Below are 18,698 nucleotides of genomic sequence, written 5' to 3'. Positions count from 1 at the left end.
TGAAGAGAAAACGAATGATTTTCCTAAAATTATTGTTTAATTTTGAGTCTAACCTGTAATTTTTATAGAATTTCAAGTGGCATACCGTCTTCATCAAATTATTGGGTTTGAAAATAAGCCCTACAAATTAAGCCCGACTTTTGGAAATCAACGGGAAAACGGTAGTAAATGTTGGCGCACCAGCACGGTACAGCGCAATCGTGCTACAGACATATGTTTCATATGTTTTAAAAATAGCTGTTTTGACGAGAAAAGGAATAAGGAGAATAAAGGAATAAAACCAGTGTTAAATTGTGAGTAATCTGTATAATGTGTTGTAGAATTCATAGTGGTACGTATACTTTTTTCGTCAAACTGCTGAGCTTGAAAATAAACCTGACAAAATAAGCCCGACTTTCCGAAATAAAGGGGAAGACGCCGTTGGCTCGCCAGTACGGTATAGCGCAATCATGCAACAGACCTAAATTCTAAAAAACGTCTCTTAAAAAACATCTGCTTCAACTCAGCCATTTTGGAAGTACACCGAATATTTCTCCTGCATCGCGCTAGCGCTATAGCGTATTGGCGCGCTAGCATTCCGTCAAATATTTGGTGTATTTCAGAAACGATTAACTTCGTGAGAAAAATTGCAATTTTTCCGGTATCAGCATTCAATTTCGAATATATCGGATGATGTTCAACCTATTCCGATGAGTGTCAGGAAAAAATTTTAAGCCCGACTAAATAAGCCCGACTTTTCTTATTTTTTTTCCTTATTTTTTCGTTTTTTACGTTTAATTAAAAAATCATGAGTCCAATTGAAAAATAAATCTGATTTCAATGATTGTCATTCAATTCTGAATCGAAAACATGTATTTTAAGCAAAATTTAAAATTTGACCAAAAATGAAAAAGTGGGAAGGCTATAGCCTTACCACTTTTGCCAAAATCGGCCAAAAACGACATTTCTTGGAATTAAATGAAACTCACACAGTATAATGAAAATTGAACGCTGATTTAAATTCAGCTAATGGTTTTTCCATTAGACGAACCGTTTAAAAAATACACCGAATATTTGTGCTGCATCACGCTAGCGCTCCAAAACAGTTGAATGGTGCGTTGATTTGAATAACTAAAAAACTATGTAATTTAGATTAAAATAAATGTTATTTATTCATTCTTAATTAATTTCGAACATAATTCATGCACAATTTGCGATAGTTAAGTTAATTTAAAGAAGTTAATTGAAACCAAACGGTCTTTTCCTTAAAGAAAATCTACTTTAACTTGAATAACTCAAAAACTATGTAAGTTAGATTAAAATAAATGTTGTTTTCTTCATCCTTAATTAATTTCGAATATATTTCATGCATAATTTGCCATAATTAAGTTAATTTAAAGAAGTTAATTGAAATCAAACAACCTTTTCTTTAAAGAAAATCTACTTTAACTTGAATAACTCAAAAACTATGTAATTTAGATTAAAATCAATGTTATTTTCTTCATCCTTAATTAATAACGAACACATTTCGTGTATAATTTGTAATAATTACGATAATTTAAAGAAGTTAATTTAAATCAAACAACCTTTTCTTTAAAGAAAATCTTCTTTAACTTGAATAACTCAAAAACTATGTAATCTATATTAAAATCAATGTTATTTTCTTCATCCTTAATTAATAACGAACATATTTCGTGTATAATTTGTAATAATTACGTTAATTTAAAGAAGTTAATTGAAATCAAACGCGCTTTCCTTTAAAGAAATTCTACTTTAACTTGAATAACTCAAAAACTATGTAAGTTAGATTAAAATAAATGTTATTTTCTTCCTCCTTAATTAATTGCGAACATATTTCATGCATAATTTGCCATATTTAAGTTAATTTAAAGAAGTTAATTGAAATCAAACAACCTTTTCTTTAAAGAAATTTTACTTTAATTTGAATAACTTAAAAACTATAAAATTTAGATTAAAATAAATGTTATTTTCTTCATCCTTAAATGATTTCGAACATAATTCATGCATAATTTGCGATAGTTAAGTTAATTTAAAGAAGTTAATTGAAACCAAATGGGCTTTTCCTTAAAGAAAATCTACTTTAACTTGAATAACTCAAAAACTATGTAAGTTAGATTTTTTAAAATGTTATTTTCTTCATCCTTAAATAATTTTGAACATATTTCATTGCATAATTTGCCATAGTTAACTTAATTTAAAGAAGTTAATTGAAATCAAACAATCTTTTCTTTAAAGAAAATCTACTTTAACTTGAATAACTCAAAAACTATGTAATTTAGATTAAAATCAATGTTATTTTCTTCATCCTCAAATAATTTCGAACGTAATTCATGCATAATTTGCGATAGTTAAGTTAATTTAAAGAAAATAATTGAAAGCAAACGCGCTTTCAACCGGAAAGTTGTGCTACATCGCGCCAGCGTTGTAGCGTACTGGCGCGCTAACATCGTGTTAAATATTTGATGTATTTCGAAAACGATTAACTTAATGAAACAAATAGCAATTCTCGCGGAATCAGCATTTATGTTTGAGTATACGCTGTGATATTCAACCAATTCCGATGAGTACCAGGTTTTGCAGAAAATTTTTTAAGCCCGACTAAATAAGCCCGACTCAGGCTTATTTAGCCCGACATTTCTTATTTTTTTCGTGTTTTTTACGTTTTATTAAAAAACCATGAGGCCAATTGAAAAATAAATCTGATTTCAATGATTGTCATTCATTTCTGAATCGAAAACATGTATTTTAAGAAAAATTTAAAATTTGACCAAAAATGAAAAAGTGGGAAGGCTATAGCCTTACCACTTTTGCCAAAATCGGCCAAAAACGACATTTCTTGGAATTAAATGAAACTCACACAGTATAATGAAAATTGAACGCTGATTTAAGTTCAGCTAATGGTTTTTCCATTAGACGAACCGTTTAAAAAATACACCGAATATTTGTGCTGCATCACGCTAGCGCTCCAAAACAGTTGAATGGTGCGTTGATTTGAATAACTAAAAAACTATGTAATTTAGATTACAATAAAGATTATTTTCTTCATTCTTAATCAATTTCGAACCTAATTCATGCATAATTTGCCATAGTGAAAATAATTTAAAGAAGATAATTATAATCAAAAACGCTTTTCTCTAACGCCAATATACTTTAACTTGAATAACTCGAAAACTATGTAGCCTAATCTAAATTTTAAAAAAGGCTGTTTTCTCATCCTTGATTGATTCCAAACCTAATTCATGCATAATTTGACATAGTTAAGTCAATATAAATAAGATAATTGAAATCAAACGCGCTTTTCTTTAAAAAAAATCTACTTTAACTTGAATAACTCAAAAACTAAATAATTTAGATTAAAATCAATGTTATTTTCTTCATCCTTAAATAATTTTGAACATATTTCATTGCATAATTTGCCATAGTTAACTTAATTTAAAGAAGTTAATTGAAATCAAACTCGGTTTTTTAAAAGAAATTCTACTTTAACTTGAATAACTCAAAAACTATGTAATTTAGGTTAAAATAAATGTTATTTTCTTCATCCTTAAATGATTTCGAACATAATTCATGCATAATTTGTGATAGTTAAGTTAATTTAAAGAAGTTAATGGAAATCAAACAACCTTTTCTTTAAAGAAAATCTACTTTAACTTGAATAACTCAAAAACTATGTAAGTTAGATTAAAATAAATATTATTTTCTTCCTCCTTAATTAATTGCATATATATTTCATGCATAATTTGCCATATTTAAGTTAATTTAAAGAAGTTAATTGCAATCAAACGCGCTTTCCTTTAAAGGAAATCTACTTTAACTTGAATAACTTAAAAACTATGTAAGTTAGATTAAAATAAATGTTATTTTATTCATCCTTAACTAATTTCGAACATATTTCATGCATAATTTGCGATAGTTAAGTTAATTTAAAGAAGTTAATGGAAACCAAATGGGCTTTTCCTTAAAGAAAATCTACTTTAACTTGAATAACTAAAAAAATATGTAAGTTAGATTAAAATAAATGTTATTTTCTTCATCCTTCAATAATTTTGAACATATTTCATTGCATACTTTGCCATAGTTAACTTAATTTAAAGAAGTTAATTGAAATCAAACAACCTTTTCTTTAAAGAAATTCTACTTTAATTTGAATAACTTAAAAATTATAAAATTTAGATTAAAATCAATGTTATTTTCTTCATCCTTAAATTATTTCGAACATAATTCATGCATAATTTGCGATAGTTAAGTTAATTTAAAGAAGTTAATTGAAATCAAACGCGCTTTTCTTTAAAGAAATTCTACTTTAATTTGAATAACTTAAAAACTATGTAACTTTGATTAAAATGAATGTTATTTTCTTCATTCTTAATTAATTTCGAACATATCCCATGCATAATTTGCCTTATTTAAGTTAATTTAAAGAAGTTAATTGAAATCAAACGCGCTTTTCTTTAAAGAAATTCTACGTTAATTTTTGAATAACTTAATAACCATGAAATTTAGATTAAAATAAATATTATATTCTTCATCCTCAAATAATTTCGAACATAATTCATGCATAATTTGCGATAGTTAAGTTAATTTAAAGAAGTTAATTGAAATCAAACAATCTTTTCTTTAAAGAAAATCTACTTTAACTTGAATAACTCAAAAACTATGTAAGTTAGATTAAAATAAATGTTATTTTCTTCATTCTTAATTAATTTTGAACATATCCCATGCATAATTTGCGATAGTTAAGTTAATTTAAAGAAGTAAATTGGAATCAAACAACCTTTTCTTTAAAGAAAATCTACTTTAACTTGAATAACTCAAAAACTATGTAATTTAGATTAAAATCAATGTTATTTTCTTCATTCTTAATTAATTTCAAACATATTTCGTGTATAATTTGCAATAATTACGTTAATTTAAAGAAGTTAATTGAAATCAAACAACCTTTTCTTTAAAGAAAATCTAATTTAACTTGAATAACTCAAAAACTATGTAATTTAGATTAAAATAAATAATATTTTCTTCATTCTTAATTAATTTCGAACATAATTCATGCATAATTGGCGATAGTTAAGTTAATTTAAAGAAGTTAATTGAAACCAAACGGTCTGTTCCTTAAAGAAAATCTACTTTAACTTGAATAACTCAAAAACTATGTAAGTTAGATTAAAATAAATGTTGTTTTCTTCATCTTTAATTAATTTCGAATATATTTCATGCATAATTTGCCATAATTAAGTTAATTTAAAGAAGTTAATTGAAATCAAACAACCTTTTCTTTAAAGAAAATCTACTTTAACTTGAATAACTCAAAAACTATGTAATTTAGATTAAAATCAATGTTATTTTCTTCATCCTCAAATAATTTCGAACATATTTCATGCATAATTTGCCACATTTAAGTTAATTTAAAGAAGTTAATTGAAATCAAACGCGCTTTCCTTTAAAGAAATTCTACTTTAACTTGAATAACTCAAAAACTATGTAATCTATATTAAATTCAATGTTATTTTCTTCATCCTTAATTAATAACGAACACATTTCGTGTATAATTTGTAATAATTACGATAATTTAAAGAAGTTAATTTAAATCAAACAACCTTTTCTTTAAAGAAAATCTACTTTAACTTGAATAACTCAAAAACTATGTAAGTTACATTAAAATAAATGTTATTTTCTTCCTCCTTAATTAATTGCGAACATATTTCATGCATAATTTGCCATATTTAAGTTTATTTAAAGAAGTTAATTGAAATCAAACAACCTTTTCTTTAAAGAAAATCTACTTTAACTTGAATAACTCAAAAACTATGTAAGTTACATTAAAATAAATGTTATTTTCTTCCTCCTTAATTAATTGCGAACATATTTCATGCATAATTTGCCATATTTAAGTTAATTTAAAGAAGTTAATTGAAATCAAACGCGCTTTTCTTTAAAGAAATTCTACTTTAATTTGAATAACTTAAAAACTATGTAACTTTGATTAAAATGAATATTATTTTCTTCATTCTTAATTAATTTCGAACATATCCCATGCATAATTTGCCTTATTTAAGTTAATTTAAAGAAGTTAATTGAAATCAAACGCGCTTTTCTTTAAAGAAATTCTACGTTAATTTGAATAACTTAATAACCATGAAATTTAGATTAAAATAAATATTATATTCTTCATCCTCAAATAATTTCGAACATAATTCATGCATAATTTGCGATAGTTAAGTTAATTTAAAGAAGTTAATTGAAATCAAACAATCTTTTCTTTAAAGAAAATCTACTTTAACTTGAATAACTCAAAAACTATGTAAGTTAGAATTAAATAAATGTTATTTTCTTCATTCTTAATTAATTTTGAACATATCCCATGCATAATTTGCGATAGTTAAGTTAATTTAAAGAAGTAAATTGGAATCAAACAACCTTTTCTTTAAAGAAAATCTACTTTAACTTGAATAACTCAAAAACTATGTAATTTAGATTAAAATCAATGTTATTTTCTTCATTCTTAATTAATTTCAAACATATTTCGTGTATAATTTGCAATAATTACGTTAATTTAAAGAAGTTAATTGAAATCAAACAACCTTTTCTTTAAAGAAAATCTACTTTAACTTGAATAACTCAAAAACTATGTAATTTAGATTAAAATAAATAATATTTTCTTCATTCTTAATTAATTTCGAACATAATTCATGCATAATTGGCGATAGTTAAGTTAATTTAAAGAAGTTAATTGAAACCAAACGGTCTGTTCCTTAAAGAAAATCTACTTTAACTTGAATAACTCAAAAACTATGTAAGTTAGATTAAAATAAATGTTGTTTTCTTCATCTTTAATTAATTTCGAATATATTTCATGCATAATTTGCCATAATTAAGTTAATTTAAAGAAGTTAATTGAAATCAAACAACCTTTTCTTTAAAGAAAATCTACTTTAACTTGAATAACTCAAAAACTATGTAATTTAGATTAAAATCAATGTTATTTTCTTCATCCTCAAATAATTTCGAACATATTTCATGCATAATTTGCCACATTTAAGTTAATTTAAAGAAGTTAATTGAAATCAAACGCGCTTTCCTTTAAAGAAATTCTACTTTAACTTGAATAACTCAAAAACTATGTAATCTATATTAAATTCAATGTTATTTTCTTCATCCTTAATTAATAACGAACACATTTCGTGTATAATTTGTAATAATTACGATAATTTAAAGAAGTTAATTTAAATCAAACAACCTTTTCTTTAAAGAAAATCTACTTTAACTTGAATAACTCAAAAACTATGTAAGTTACATTAAAATAAATGTTATTTTCTTCCTCCTTAATTAATTGCGAACATATTTCATGCATAATTTGCCATATTTAAGTTTATTTAAAGAAGTTAATTGAAATCAAACGCGCTTTCCTTTAAAGAAATTCTACTTTAACTTGAATAACTCAAAAACTATGTAAGTTAGATTAAAATAAATGTTATTTTCTTCCTCCTTAATTAATTGCGAACATATTTCATGCATAATTTGCCATATTTAAGTTAATTTAAAGAAGTTAATTGAAATCAAACAACCTTTTCTTTAAAGAAATTTTACTTTAATTTGAATAACTTAAAAACTATAAAATTTAGATTAAAATAAATGTTATTTTCTTCATCCTTAAATGATTTCGAACATAATTCATGCATAATTTGCGATAGTTAAGTTAATTTAAAGAAGTTAATTGAAATCAAACAACCTTTTCTTTAAAGAAAATATACTTTTACTTGAATAACTCAAAAACTATGTAATTTATATTAAAATCAAGGTTATTTTCTTCATCCTTAATTAATATCGAACATATTTCGTGTATAATTTGCAATAATTACGTTAATTTAAAGAAGTTAATTGAAATCAAACAACCTTTTCTTTAAAGAAAATCTACTTTAACTTGAATAACTCAAAAACTATGTAATTTAGATTAAAATCAATGTTATTTTCTTCATTCTTAATTAATTTCAAACATATTTCGTGTATAATTTGTAATAATTACGATAATTTAAAGAAGTTAATTTAAATCAAACAACCTTTTCCTTAAAGAAAATCTACTTTAACTTGAATAACTCAAAAACTATGTAAGTTAGATTAAAATAAATGTTATTTTCTTCATCCTCAAATAATTTCGAACATAATTCATGCATAATTTGCGATAGTTAAGTTAATTTAAAGAAGTTAATTGAAATCTAACGCGCTTTTCTTTAAAGAAAATCTATACTCTATAAAAAAACAAGGAAATTGGAGGAGGAGTCTGTCACGCTGTGCATTTGTTCTGTCGGCTCGCGCCAAATCCGCCGTCTGCTACAGTGAATTGGTGGGATGGGGTTGTGGAGGACTAAACTGCGTAAATGGGATAAAAAAGGCGGTCCCTTCCCCCAGGTTCGGATGCGCTGTTGTATTCGTTATCTAGAAAATTGGCAACCTCTCGAAATTGTGATATAAAAAACATATTTAAAAAATAAACAAATATCGATGGAATAAGGCAAAAAAACAATAATTCGAGATCACATTAGCTGGGTTCATTATTTACATTAATTACCACGTTAAAAAAATAAAATCCAATAGAATCGAACCTGAGTAATACGAATGTGAGCTCCAAGCTATACCACAGCGCTATACTTAAGTAACCAATATGCATTGTTATAGCTATACGTACTTGAACAGGTGACCAGCAAATATTGTTTTGATTTGGATGTGCGGTCCTGGCACAGTGGTTATCGCCACTCCCTTGTAATCGGAAGACCCGGGTTCGATTCCTACGATTAGTGGAGAACGGACAGCTAACGCTGACGTTACACAATATGACAAAATCGCCTTTATTTGTAAATTGATTATGGAAACTAGTAACAAAATTTAAATAAATAAAAAAAATTATAACATCACAAAGGCTTTGATCGTAAAACTGTGTGTACCTCACAGAATTGGTACTGCACAATTTGCTTTAAAAGGGGGTGACAGGTGATAATCACAGCATATCAGTAACTACAGAAACAGTTTGTAATTTTTTCGGTTATCAATAACTATTACCTATTACACCTAAGAAACGGAAAAAACCGTGAGCCGATCACGAATCTAATCACCTGTGTAGGTTGACTACGTTGACCGGGACACGTAAAGCCATCCATATCAATAATAATTTCATTGTTATTTTTTTTTACTTCGTTGAGGAATGAACAATTCAACACGGTTGAAGCCCCAATATCGCTTTACAACACACTGATCTTGTAAAACAGACACCCCCGATAACGAGACAAAAATAAGAATATAACAGCAGGAGGCTGCTATCATGCCACATGTTTTGATCCAGCGAGGCTTTGGGTTAAATAAAAAATTATATAAAAAAAACGTAGCATTTCCCTTGCAAATAAAAGGTAGAAGCGAAGAAAATTTTACTGGCACTAATATTTCCGAAATCAACGATCTGTCTTAGCAATCGGTTATAAAAGTAAACCAGATTTCAGCGAGGTGTTTCAATTCGATCTCGTTGGACGAAAAACCTTTTGGCAATTGGAGTTTTTCATAAAATTTTGTTGACTGTCGTTATGATGAGGAATCAATCGTGGAAACCTGTCAAGCAGGGTTAATGGTTTGATTTCCCGACGAGAAGACTCCAGAATGATCGTTTCCTGATACAATTTTTTTCTTGGTTTTGTGGTGATGTGTCATCAATGTGGGACAATTTACCAACCCACATCCCTAACAAAGGTCATTCTTTAAAAGACAGATCAAAACACATAAAAAAAGGTCATTTGAAGCAGCTTGGAAAAAACTTATGTAATCACACTAGTTATATACCATGATCTATATTTACCTCTTCTCCAGAAGGATTGATGATGTGTACAGCATTCGACTAGTAATTTGATGAGAAACAATTCCTTTCGTACCTCAATTGGTTATCAGGCAGTTTTTAACAGCACATCCTTTTGAATCCTACTTGTCTATCATATGGCTTTCAACATTCATTCTAACATTGAAATTAATTAACATACAATAAATTTCTAAGAACTAAATGTAAACCATTCCATTTTCACGTGAAACCAAATCTGTTCCAATGTGTGATACTCTAAAAACTTTATAAATGATTTATCACATTCGCTCTTGATCAAAATTTCACCCAGGTACAATTCCAGCAACTTAACATATTTACATTCCCTAAGAAAAATCAAGTATTGCTTTGCTCCTCATAATTCTCAGTACTACACAAGCCATTTCCCTCAGCTAGCCATAGCTAACAGTCTGGCACGCTCTCAGTCTCAGCCTCCCACGTTCATCATTGTCTTTGTCATTAAGAAAGTAAACCCCTGTCTCACCCACTGTTGGACCCGGTTTTAGTGTGCAAAAGTGCCAAAAGGTGGCAGTGATCGTAGGAGCTTTCTCCTGGCAGCAGTAGCTGCTGTATTCGTTCATTTCGTTTCTGACGGTCAATTGCCTAGTGAGTTTTTATCCTCTTTCATCTGAATATTTTTTTACTATAAATGTGCAAACACAATGAAATATTTTATTCTCGTATTATCCAGTTAAAATTTCCAAGATTTTGTGGCCTTTAATAACTAATAAATTTTTGTTTTTGCCCAGGACTATCTAGCCACACCAACTAAATAAAATGGCTAAGTCCAAGAATCACACAAATCACAACCAAAGTAAGATTGCTTGTCAAGCGATTTAAGAAAGAAATATTTAACGTTACTTTTTTTTTTAAGACCGAAAACATCATCGCAATGGCATCAAGAAACCTCAGGCCCACAAGTGTCCATCCAATAAAGGGGTAAAGTGTTTTCCATTTTTGTGGGGGTGCTGTATGGGTGATTGTTAGTTAATTAAAAGCTGAAAAAGGAAAATCTACAGCTTCGATAGTTTTGTTATATGCATTCCTTTAAAGGTCAAGAAGGTGACTGTCTTATAGATGTGGCTGCCTTTGACAGTTGATATTTCCAATTGGTTTCAAATTCCTTTTCATCTTTTTGTGTTACGGCTGACAAAGCAGTGTACCTTACAAATTTTTATCTTTCAGGTTGATCGTAAATTCTTGAGAAACATGAAAAAATCCCGCGCGCGCAACTTGAGTACTGCCAAGCAGTTGATTGTCGCCAAGTATCGCAAGGAGCAAGCCGCAAAATAGTTTCTCAAATTCTTGTGGATTGAGTTTTTGTTTGTGTACGGAAATAATGTACTTGAATACAAATTCTTGATTCAATTTACTTGTTCATTCATTGCTGCTAATTACCTGATTGTTAGTGGTTTTATTTGCAGATAGTTCATGGTTCAACTATATACTAAATTACTTCATTTCTTGATTCATCAAAAGTTGCATGGCATTTGAAGTGCTACAGAAAATGGTACAAAATATAATTTGTATTTTGGTACAATATATCTTTGACAAAAACAAATACGGCACATTATTGAGAATAAAAGTAGTCTAATGTTGTGGTTTGAGTTTTACCTAGACAGAAAACCATAGCAAAGATTACTTTGTTTAGGTTATAGCGACATGTTGTACCTTTGATTTTCATGGTTACTGGTCCTCTCTTCTTCTTGGCGGTAGCCGAAAACGACGAACTAGATGCACCTCTTGGATAAATATCTGGTTTAGAGTGACCTCCAAAGCCATCATAGAAATATCCACTTGTTGACGGAACTGGATCGACTTTCATTCGCTTAAATTTCAGAGATTCAGGATCAATGGGTGCGGATAAACTATCTGCTTTGCGACCTTCCTTTCGCTCATTACTACCGGTTGCCTGTTCTTGTTCAGGATTGCTAAGTTTCGGCTGCATATTCGACATATTTTGGGATGATAAGATGAGTCTGGACGAGGGAACGTTTGCACCTTTCACTCTGAGTGGCACTAGAGGCGTCGACGGCGTCGCTGGTGTTGCAGCAAGAAGGTTTGACATGCGAAGATTAACAGGGGCCGGGCTTTCATTGAGTAAACGCGACAAGGCCGAATTGCGAGGATCACCACTGGGTGAAGAAATTGATTCTGTGAGAGCCTTGAGCTTTTCTTGCAACTTTGAATTTTCTGTAGTATATCTCTTTATATCTTCTTCTGCCAAGCAAGACTGCTCTTCTTTTTCTTTCAACTCCTTTTTGGTTTGTTGCAATTCAACGCGGAAAGTGCTTAGCAGTCGCCGGCATTTCCTTAGATCTTCCTCGGCTTTCTGTTTTAGTAGTACTTTAGCATTTAGCTCCCTTTCAAATATGAACTTTATGTAGGCAAATATTGTAAAAAGTCAGTCATGTTTCTTGCTACCTGCTTAGGATTACGCATTGAGTACTTAATGACCTCGCCGTTTCCGAATGATCACCATACTGCTCTAGCATTTCTTGAACTTCTTCATGAGTAGAGTTAACAATCTGCTGGACGTTCTCCATCAGCTTAAGCTTTTCTTTGCATGTTCTCAGCTCATCTTCCACGATGCCAAAATTCTTTACTTGCTTATTTAGAAATTCGACCCTTTGTTGTAGATTGTTGATGGCGATTTCCGAGTCGCGAACTTTTTCTAGAGCTTCTTTTTTTTCTTTACAATACTTATTGGACTTTTTCTTTAAAGTTACGTTCTCTTGTCTGACTTCTCGTAATTCACGCTGAACAACTTGAAACTCTAAAGACATTTCATCCATCTTCTGCTGCAGGTCTGCTGAATCAACATCAGCAGTGAAAGCAATGTCAAAGAAGATCCGCACAAGCTTGTCAACAGATGTTGTTTGACGACACGTAGGGCAAGATTTTTTAGTTCTATGATTAATGAATAGTACATGAAAAGAAATCAGCTGGCTAAAATATTTTTGCTGGTGATATTACCCAAGCCATTGTGTGATGCAGGTGCTATGGAATGTGTGACCACACTGTGGAGCCATCACAACATCAGAGTCACCAAAGAGCTCCTGGCAGACAGAGCACTGGGCACGCATTGTATGATATTGTAAACTAGCAGTGCAGGGTGAATATACCTATAATAATCAATCATAATGTAATTATAATTTAAAGAACATGATAATCAATTTTTGGTAGGTAGGCATAATAATAAAGTAAATAATTTGCTGGGTCAGGACAGTGGGAATAAACATCTCAGCTTTATAAACAATTTTAATTCTTGAAGAACAATGTACATGAACAATAACGATATATATAGAAAAGAAGGTAAAAATTAGCAAAAACATTTTTAGAAATTCTCCCATGAGTTATACTCACCTAATTAATCATGTCTCGTAATCAGTTAAGATCGACCAACATATAACACAAATTTTCAGATACAGGCAACCAGCGCCTCCATTGTCGCGCCAATGGTGGGAAGGATGTCAGACTGGAAAAAATGTGAAGTTATTTGGATTATAAAATTAAAAAAAAAATTTAAATAAACTATAACATTGTTCATGTATCGTGGTCAAATATACTTTTATTTCTCGATCAAATTTGGTTTTATAAATAAATTTCTTAATTCTTTTTTAACGTTGTAAAACAACAGATAACAGAGAACAGAGATAAAGCTAGAAAGACCCATGTAGTACTTGATGTTTTCATGGTACAACCTTGCGGCTGGGGATGGAACATCTTTGGGCTTCGTGTTTTTTACCGGCTAGTTTGGTATAGTTAGGAATCCCGCTACCAAAGCGCTAGTGACACAGAAGATTTCAGTGGTCATGTTTATCTTGCTAACCACTATTGTCTGTTTTTTTATAAGCGGAGCAAAAAGTAAACATGAAAAATGGCCGATTTGAGTTCATTCCCTTTACACGAGTGTGTTTATCGTAATGACATACGCCAGCTTTCTTCATTGTTGCGGACCACGGATATAAACCAAAAAGATAAACATGGTAATTTTCTGGATTTTTTATAATACGGTTTTTCGGTATTAAAAAAAAATATATAATTTCATACATTCGTAATGAGAATCACGAAGCTCCCCTCTGTACCAGCGATGGTCGATTATCATATAATTGCAATAAGGAAGGCGATTATGTGAACTAAATATTTTTTTGTTACTATAGGTAATACAGCTCTTCATTTGGCTGTTATGCTGGGCCACAAAGGTAATTTTTAACAAAGAAGCAGGATTTACAAAAAAAAAAGCTAATCTAATCCGAAACTTCTCCTAGAATGTATACATTTATTATTAGCACACAATGCACAGGTTAAAATAAAAAATGGACTTGGTTGGAATCCACTTGCTGAGGCAATCAGCTTTGGTGATCGTCAAACAAGTTAGTTTAACTACCTCTTTTAATACTACTTGTCCTAATTGAATAATACAAATGCACTTATTACTCTAGTTTTGCTGTTATTGAGGAAATTAAAACAACAGAGTAAAGAACAGCTGGAAGAAAGGAGACCAAAACTGATACAGGCACTGAAGCAAATGGGAGATTTTTATTTGCAACTGAAATGGGATTTCCAAAGCTGGGGTATAATTTTATATTTTTATCATAACTTAACACAAGAAAAAATAATCTTTTCATTTAAATATAGTTCCATTGGTATCACGTATACTTCCCTCTGATATTTGTCGTATCCATAAAAAAGGCTCAAAAATTCGAGTTGATACTACGCTAGTCGATTTTACTGATATGCATTGGGAACGGGGTGACATTAGTATTGTTTTCAATGGGGAAGCCGAAAGGCAACAATCGCTTTTTATATTAGATAACAAACAAAAAGTCTATCAACAAATTCGATATCAGGTAAAACTGTTTTTCAATTAACCTTATCAAAAGCGTTCAGTTAATTGTTTTGATTTGCTGTGGAAGCAGGAATCAGAAAGTGAGATAGAAGATGAAGTTGATATACTTATGAGCAACGACATAGTAGCGGTCCAGATGTCAACACGTTTCATTACGTTTAACCGAGCTCAAACTGGTTTCTTTTTTCGTGCCGATAAAACAGTAATCATAAATGTTTTTCATTATTCGACAACTTCGTCTGCTTATGGATCATTTCTACGTAGGAAATGGTGGGCCCCTATCATGCAGATTTTTTTTCTATCGGTGGCTTGGTGTTCGAGTCACGCAAAAGAAGGGAACACTTGACTCAAGAAGACCTAAAAAAGAATAAGGCCTTAATGGAAACACTTACCAAAGGCTCTAGTTCGAGTCTGACTGACACTAGCAACAGTGAGCCTATACGAAGAGGTTCTTTACCGCCACCGGTTAAAAACAACCTTAGTTGGAATGATTACATTAACAGCAGTCATCAACCACACTTAGGGAGACTACTTGCGTGCAAGGATGTGTCTAAAACGTTCCGAGCTACCGTTGCCATGGTATCGTCTTATTTCAATCTACATTTTAGTCAATCATTTAAAATGTCATTATATCATTTTTTTCAAGTGCCAGGATTTTCCTTTGTCTAAAGCGATGCTACTAGATGTGTTGGAAGTTGTTGCCCCTGTCAAGCATTTTAGTAAACTTCGTGAGTTTGTCGAAATGAAGTTACCCCCAGGTTTTCCAGTGAAAGTGGACATTCCAATTTTACCGACCATTACAACCCGAGTTAATTTCCAAGATTTTGAATTTCGCAACAACATGCCGGATACATTGTTCCAGATACCGAAAGATTACACTGAAAACCCCGGCAGGTATAAAATAAGACGATCAAATGTGTTACGCAAAATGTCATGCGATGCTCCAAAATGATAGATTTCCTGATTTGTGACCAATGGAATGGAGCCTGCTGCTCAATTCTGAGCTGAAGGAAGTTGAGCCCTGCTGCTCCAATCTTAACACTATTTCATCCTCTAGTCATAGCCAGTATTCACGGCGCGATGTACGCGTTCCACCAAATCATGTAAGTGTTGATAAACTAAATCATCAAGCTAATAGGATTGATGGATGCTACCAGTTGGAAATGCCGTGGCAACAACTGCTCACCAGTCCCTACGCCTCCCAGTGTACCATTCATTTCCCTATCCACGTCAATTCCACCCAGCCAAGTCCAAATACAGAATTATCAGAGCCATAAATATATATTGTAACACATATTATACATAAGCAAAACTTTATGGATGTGTTTTGTTTCAACGGTTGGGTTTTTGATTCCTAAGGGCTGCTCCGAAAATCTTGTCAAGTTCTGTAACTGTTGCACTGCCCAAGTATTCCGACTGTTCACACACTTCAAACTTTCAGATATTAAAAAATCAAGTTTTATTTTTACCCATTGATTTTGTTGCTGTAACAAAGAAAATGTGATCTGCATTTCAGATGTCACATGTAGTGAGAACAAAAGAAAATACAGTATCCCGTGTGTCAGTACAATGTCTTTTTTGTTGGCTAGCAGCCAAAGAATATGCGTATCCCGGAGTAGTATATGGATGTCTGGTGACACACGTAAAGATGTAGAATCCTATGTCTGTTAGGCTTTTAATTATAATCCATAACAGCCAACTTACCCTTAGGTCTACGGGTATGATGAACAATTGGAGTTGCATCCTCACCTCATGTTTATAAGTCGTCAAAGCATTCCATATTTTCAACAATTCTAACAGAGCTATGGTGTCCGTATGATCTTAGTATTTTGGTGTAAATTAAAGTTTATTTTTTACCATTGTATTTGTTTTCATGGCGTTAGTTAACCAGGAATGACTGGAACTGTAGCTCGTCAAATTTTGATATATAGCTAAGATATAGGAATGGCATTTACCGTACGTAGTACGATACCCTTGGCATAATCACCACGGTCAATCGCATGGCGGAGGACGAACTTTGGCTGTTCGATTAGCAAGACCTATTTACACACATCGATTATATCCAAAGCAATTTACTTTCACAAAGGGTGTTGATTTAGAAAAGAAAAACACCAGAAGCCAATTTTTACGGAAAGGTTTAAGTCATGTATTTGGAATGATCGATTTTAAACATAAAAATTTTTCGATATAAAATCAAGTTCATTTCAAAGTCAAATAAGAACGACGATGCTCTCGACATCCTTTGCGGCAATTTTCAGGATGTAATTAAATGAGAGCGGCCTGCGTTTTTGCTGCGAGCATCACCGTGAAGAGCGTAATCAGTCTCATTTCTTCTTGCCATCTTTTTTTGCGTCCTCCTTCTTTTCGACTTTCTTTTCCTCCGTCCCTTTCTAACAGGTTTTCAAAGACAAGTAACATCGAACGTTATTAAATAGAAAACACTTGATAATTTGCACTTGACTTACCGCTTCGGCTTTAGGTTTGCTGTCTCCTTTCTTCGGCATGTTTAATCAAATGGATATCTGTTGAGAGACGAAGTAAGGTTTGTGATTGTGCTAGGAACTGCGCGTTTGACAGACCCAGGGAGAGGGGTCCTTATATAGTAGACTTTTCCCGGGCTTACCATTGGCTGATGCGGTTCTCACCGGGTTAATATTTAGTCACGTGACAAAATGTTCCTTAGAATGTTCTAGAACATTCTTTATAACAAGGACGCTCAACAGTGAACACCGACTAGCTTGTCTTCTATTACAACGCTTTTTGCTTGATTTTCATTTGATTGACTTGCATTGCTTCCTGAAGATCGCTATAACATGTAGAAAATTGAATACGTTGTAGTTCCCACTCTTAGCATAGATCGGGTAGGCTGAATTAGATGCCATAAATTGCGTTGCAAAGCAATGGCACAACAAAAAGTTTGCAAACTTGTTATTACTAGTTTTTGGGCGTTTCATTTTTGTTTTGTTTTTCCGTATCTTATGACCAGGGGGATTGGCTGTGATGCGCGCTTAACAGCCAAAGCTTTATGCGATTTTGCTATCAAAAATAAGTTTCACAACGAATTGTTTTACTGCTTTTTTTACGTGACTATCGCCCTCTACTAAGTGCGCAATACTGACTTGAAAATCGATTGACCGAAGTTCGATTAAATGTCAACATTCACTCTAGAGATTTCCAACAATTCCATTTTCTCAAACAAAAACCACCAAATCCTGGAAGGTGTAAAATACAATGTATACTTAAAGCCCAAATCAATACCTCACGCTTTGTGACAATCGGTAGAAAAGTTGTCAGTTGCGCAAGTGAAGTCGGAGGTGGTCTATAACCACTGAAAATAAATCGTAATTAATGGTGACGCTGTAGTCATCTATAATCTGACGTTCACGAGTAAGGAATACGATGAGGATTGATTGATCGATTATGTTTTTGCGTTTCTTTTTTCCCTTTTTTACGGTTGCATCAAGATGAAAACAAAAAAGCGACTACTTGTTGAAATAACAATGAAGCAGAGTCCACACGTTTCCTTGCGTGGACATTGAAGCGTGTTATGATATACATTGTTGTTTGTTTTTAAATGTTTTGTATTGTCTTTCTTTTATTCGAAAGAAGTTTGATTGCTCGTTGCTTCTTCACAATACGTTATGCTAACAGCAACAACCTTCCGGCTGGCTTGCACGAGCTACTTGTGGACTCATGTGACGTAGTTACATTTTCCCGTGAGCTCGTTCTATGGTGAAAAAAAGTGTTTTGAGAACCAGTAAGTTCTTATTAAATAGAAAAAAAAAAAAAATTATTTGTTGCTGGTAAAATAGTAACTAGTCTCAAAATCGTTTGTTTTATTCAACCGGATGCGCTTTGAGCTTGCACTTTTTTGTTTTTTACGGTCTATTCCGCCTAGATCTGAGCTACGACGTGTCCACTGACTGCCGGATCAATACGCAGCCTACAACTCAGAATAGCAAAAGTCCTAGCGGGAAGCATATCTTGGAAATCCAG

At 31.6% G+C, this 18,698-nt stretch overlaps 2 protein-coding genes and 2 long non-coding RNA genes across 6 annotated transcripts; 1 reads left to right on the top strand and 3 right to left on the bottom strand.

Annotated features, from left to right (window-relative positions):
- Nucleotides 1–8,826: 8,826 nt before the first annotated feature.
- LOC130704448 (uncharacterized) lies at nt 8,827–10,329 on the bottom strand. Its single transcript, XR_009004947.2, has 2 exons — nt 9,836–10,329; nt 8,827–9,735 (listed from the first exon to the last, which is right to left on the bottom strand). It is a non-coding gene; the product is annotated as an uncharacterized LOC130704448 (long non-coding RNA).
- Nucleotides 10,330–11,358: 1,029 nt separating this feature from the next.
- LOC130704426 (E3 ubiquitin-protein ligase TRAIP-like) lies at nt 11,359–13,283 on the bottom strand. The gene is made up of 5 exons (XM_057525849.2): nt 13,217–13,283; nt 12,827–12,975; nt 12,275–12,760; nt 11,522–12,213; nt 11,359–11,464 (listed from the first exon to the last, which is right to left on the bottom strand). Exons 2-5 carry the CDS (start codon nt 12,934–12,936, stop codon nt 11,421–11,423), a joined length of 1,332 nt encoding a protein of 443 aa, XP_057381832.1. The 5' UTR covers nt 12,937–12,975; nt 13,217–13,283; the 3' UTR covers nt 11,359–11,420.
- A 421-nt stretch (nt 13,284–13,704) lies between these two features.
- Nucleotides 13,705–16,019, top strand: LOC130704443 (ankyrin repeat domain-containing protein 13C-A-like). The gene is made up of 9 exons (XM_059494766.1): nt 13,705–13,839; nt 14,014–14,055; nt 14,122–14,226; nt 14,296–14,427; nt 14,492–14,703; nt 14,773–14,904; nt 14,967–15,281; nt 15,349–15,596; nt 15,658–16,019. The coding sequence occupies exons 1-9, from the start codon at nt 13,731–13,733 to the stop codon at nt 15,671–15,673; spliced, it is 1,311 nt and encodes a 436-aa protein (XP_059350749.1). The 5' UTR covers nt 13,705–13,730; the 3' UTR covers nt 15,674–16,019.
- An 805-nt stretch (nt 16,020–16,824) lies between these two features.
- LOC130704447 (uncharacterized) lies at nt 16,825–17,765 on the bottom strand. Of its 3 annotated transcripts, none has more exons than XR_009420716.1 (3): nt 17,638–17,652; nt 17,168–17,568; nt 16,825–17,092 (listed from the first exon to the last, which is right to left on the bottom strand). It is a non-coding gene; the product is annotated as an uncharacterized LOC130704447 (long non-coding RNA). The 3 variants fall into 3 exon arrangements; XR_009420717.1 differs by having other exon boundaries at nt 17,168–17,508; XR_009004946.2 differs by having other exon boundaries at nt 17,168–17,765.
- Nucleotides 17,766–18,698: the final 933 nt, after the last annotated feature.

This window comes from Daphnia carinata, chromosome 3 (genome assembly GCF_022539665.2).
Source record: "Daphnia carinata strain CSIRO-1 chromosome 3, CSIRO_AGI_Dcar_HiC_V3, whole genome shotgun sequence".
Classification (NCBI taxonomy): domain Eukaryota; kingdom Metazoa; phylum Arthropoda; class Branchiopoda; order Diplostraca; family Daphniidae; genus Daphnia; species Daphnia carinata.
Note: the sequence above shows the minus strand (reverse complement) of the source record. Positions and strands in the feature narration are given on the sequence as shown.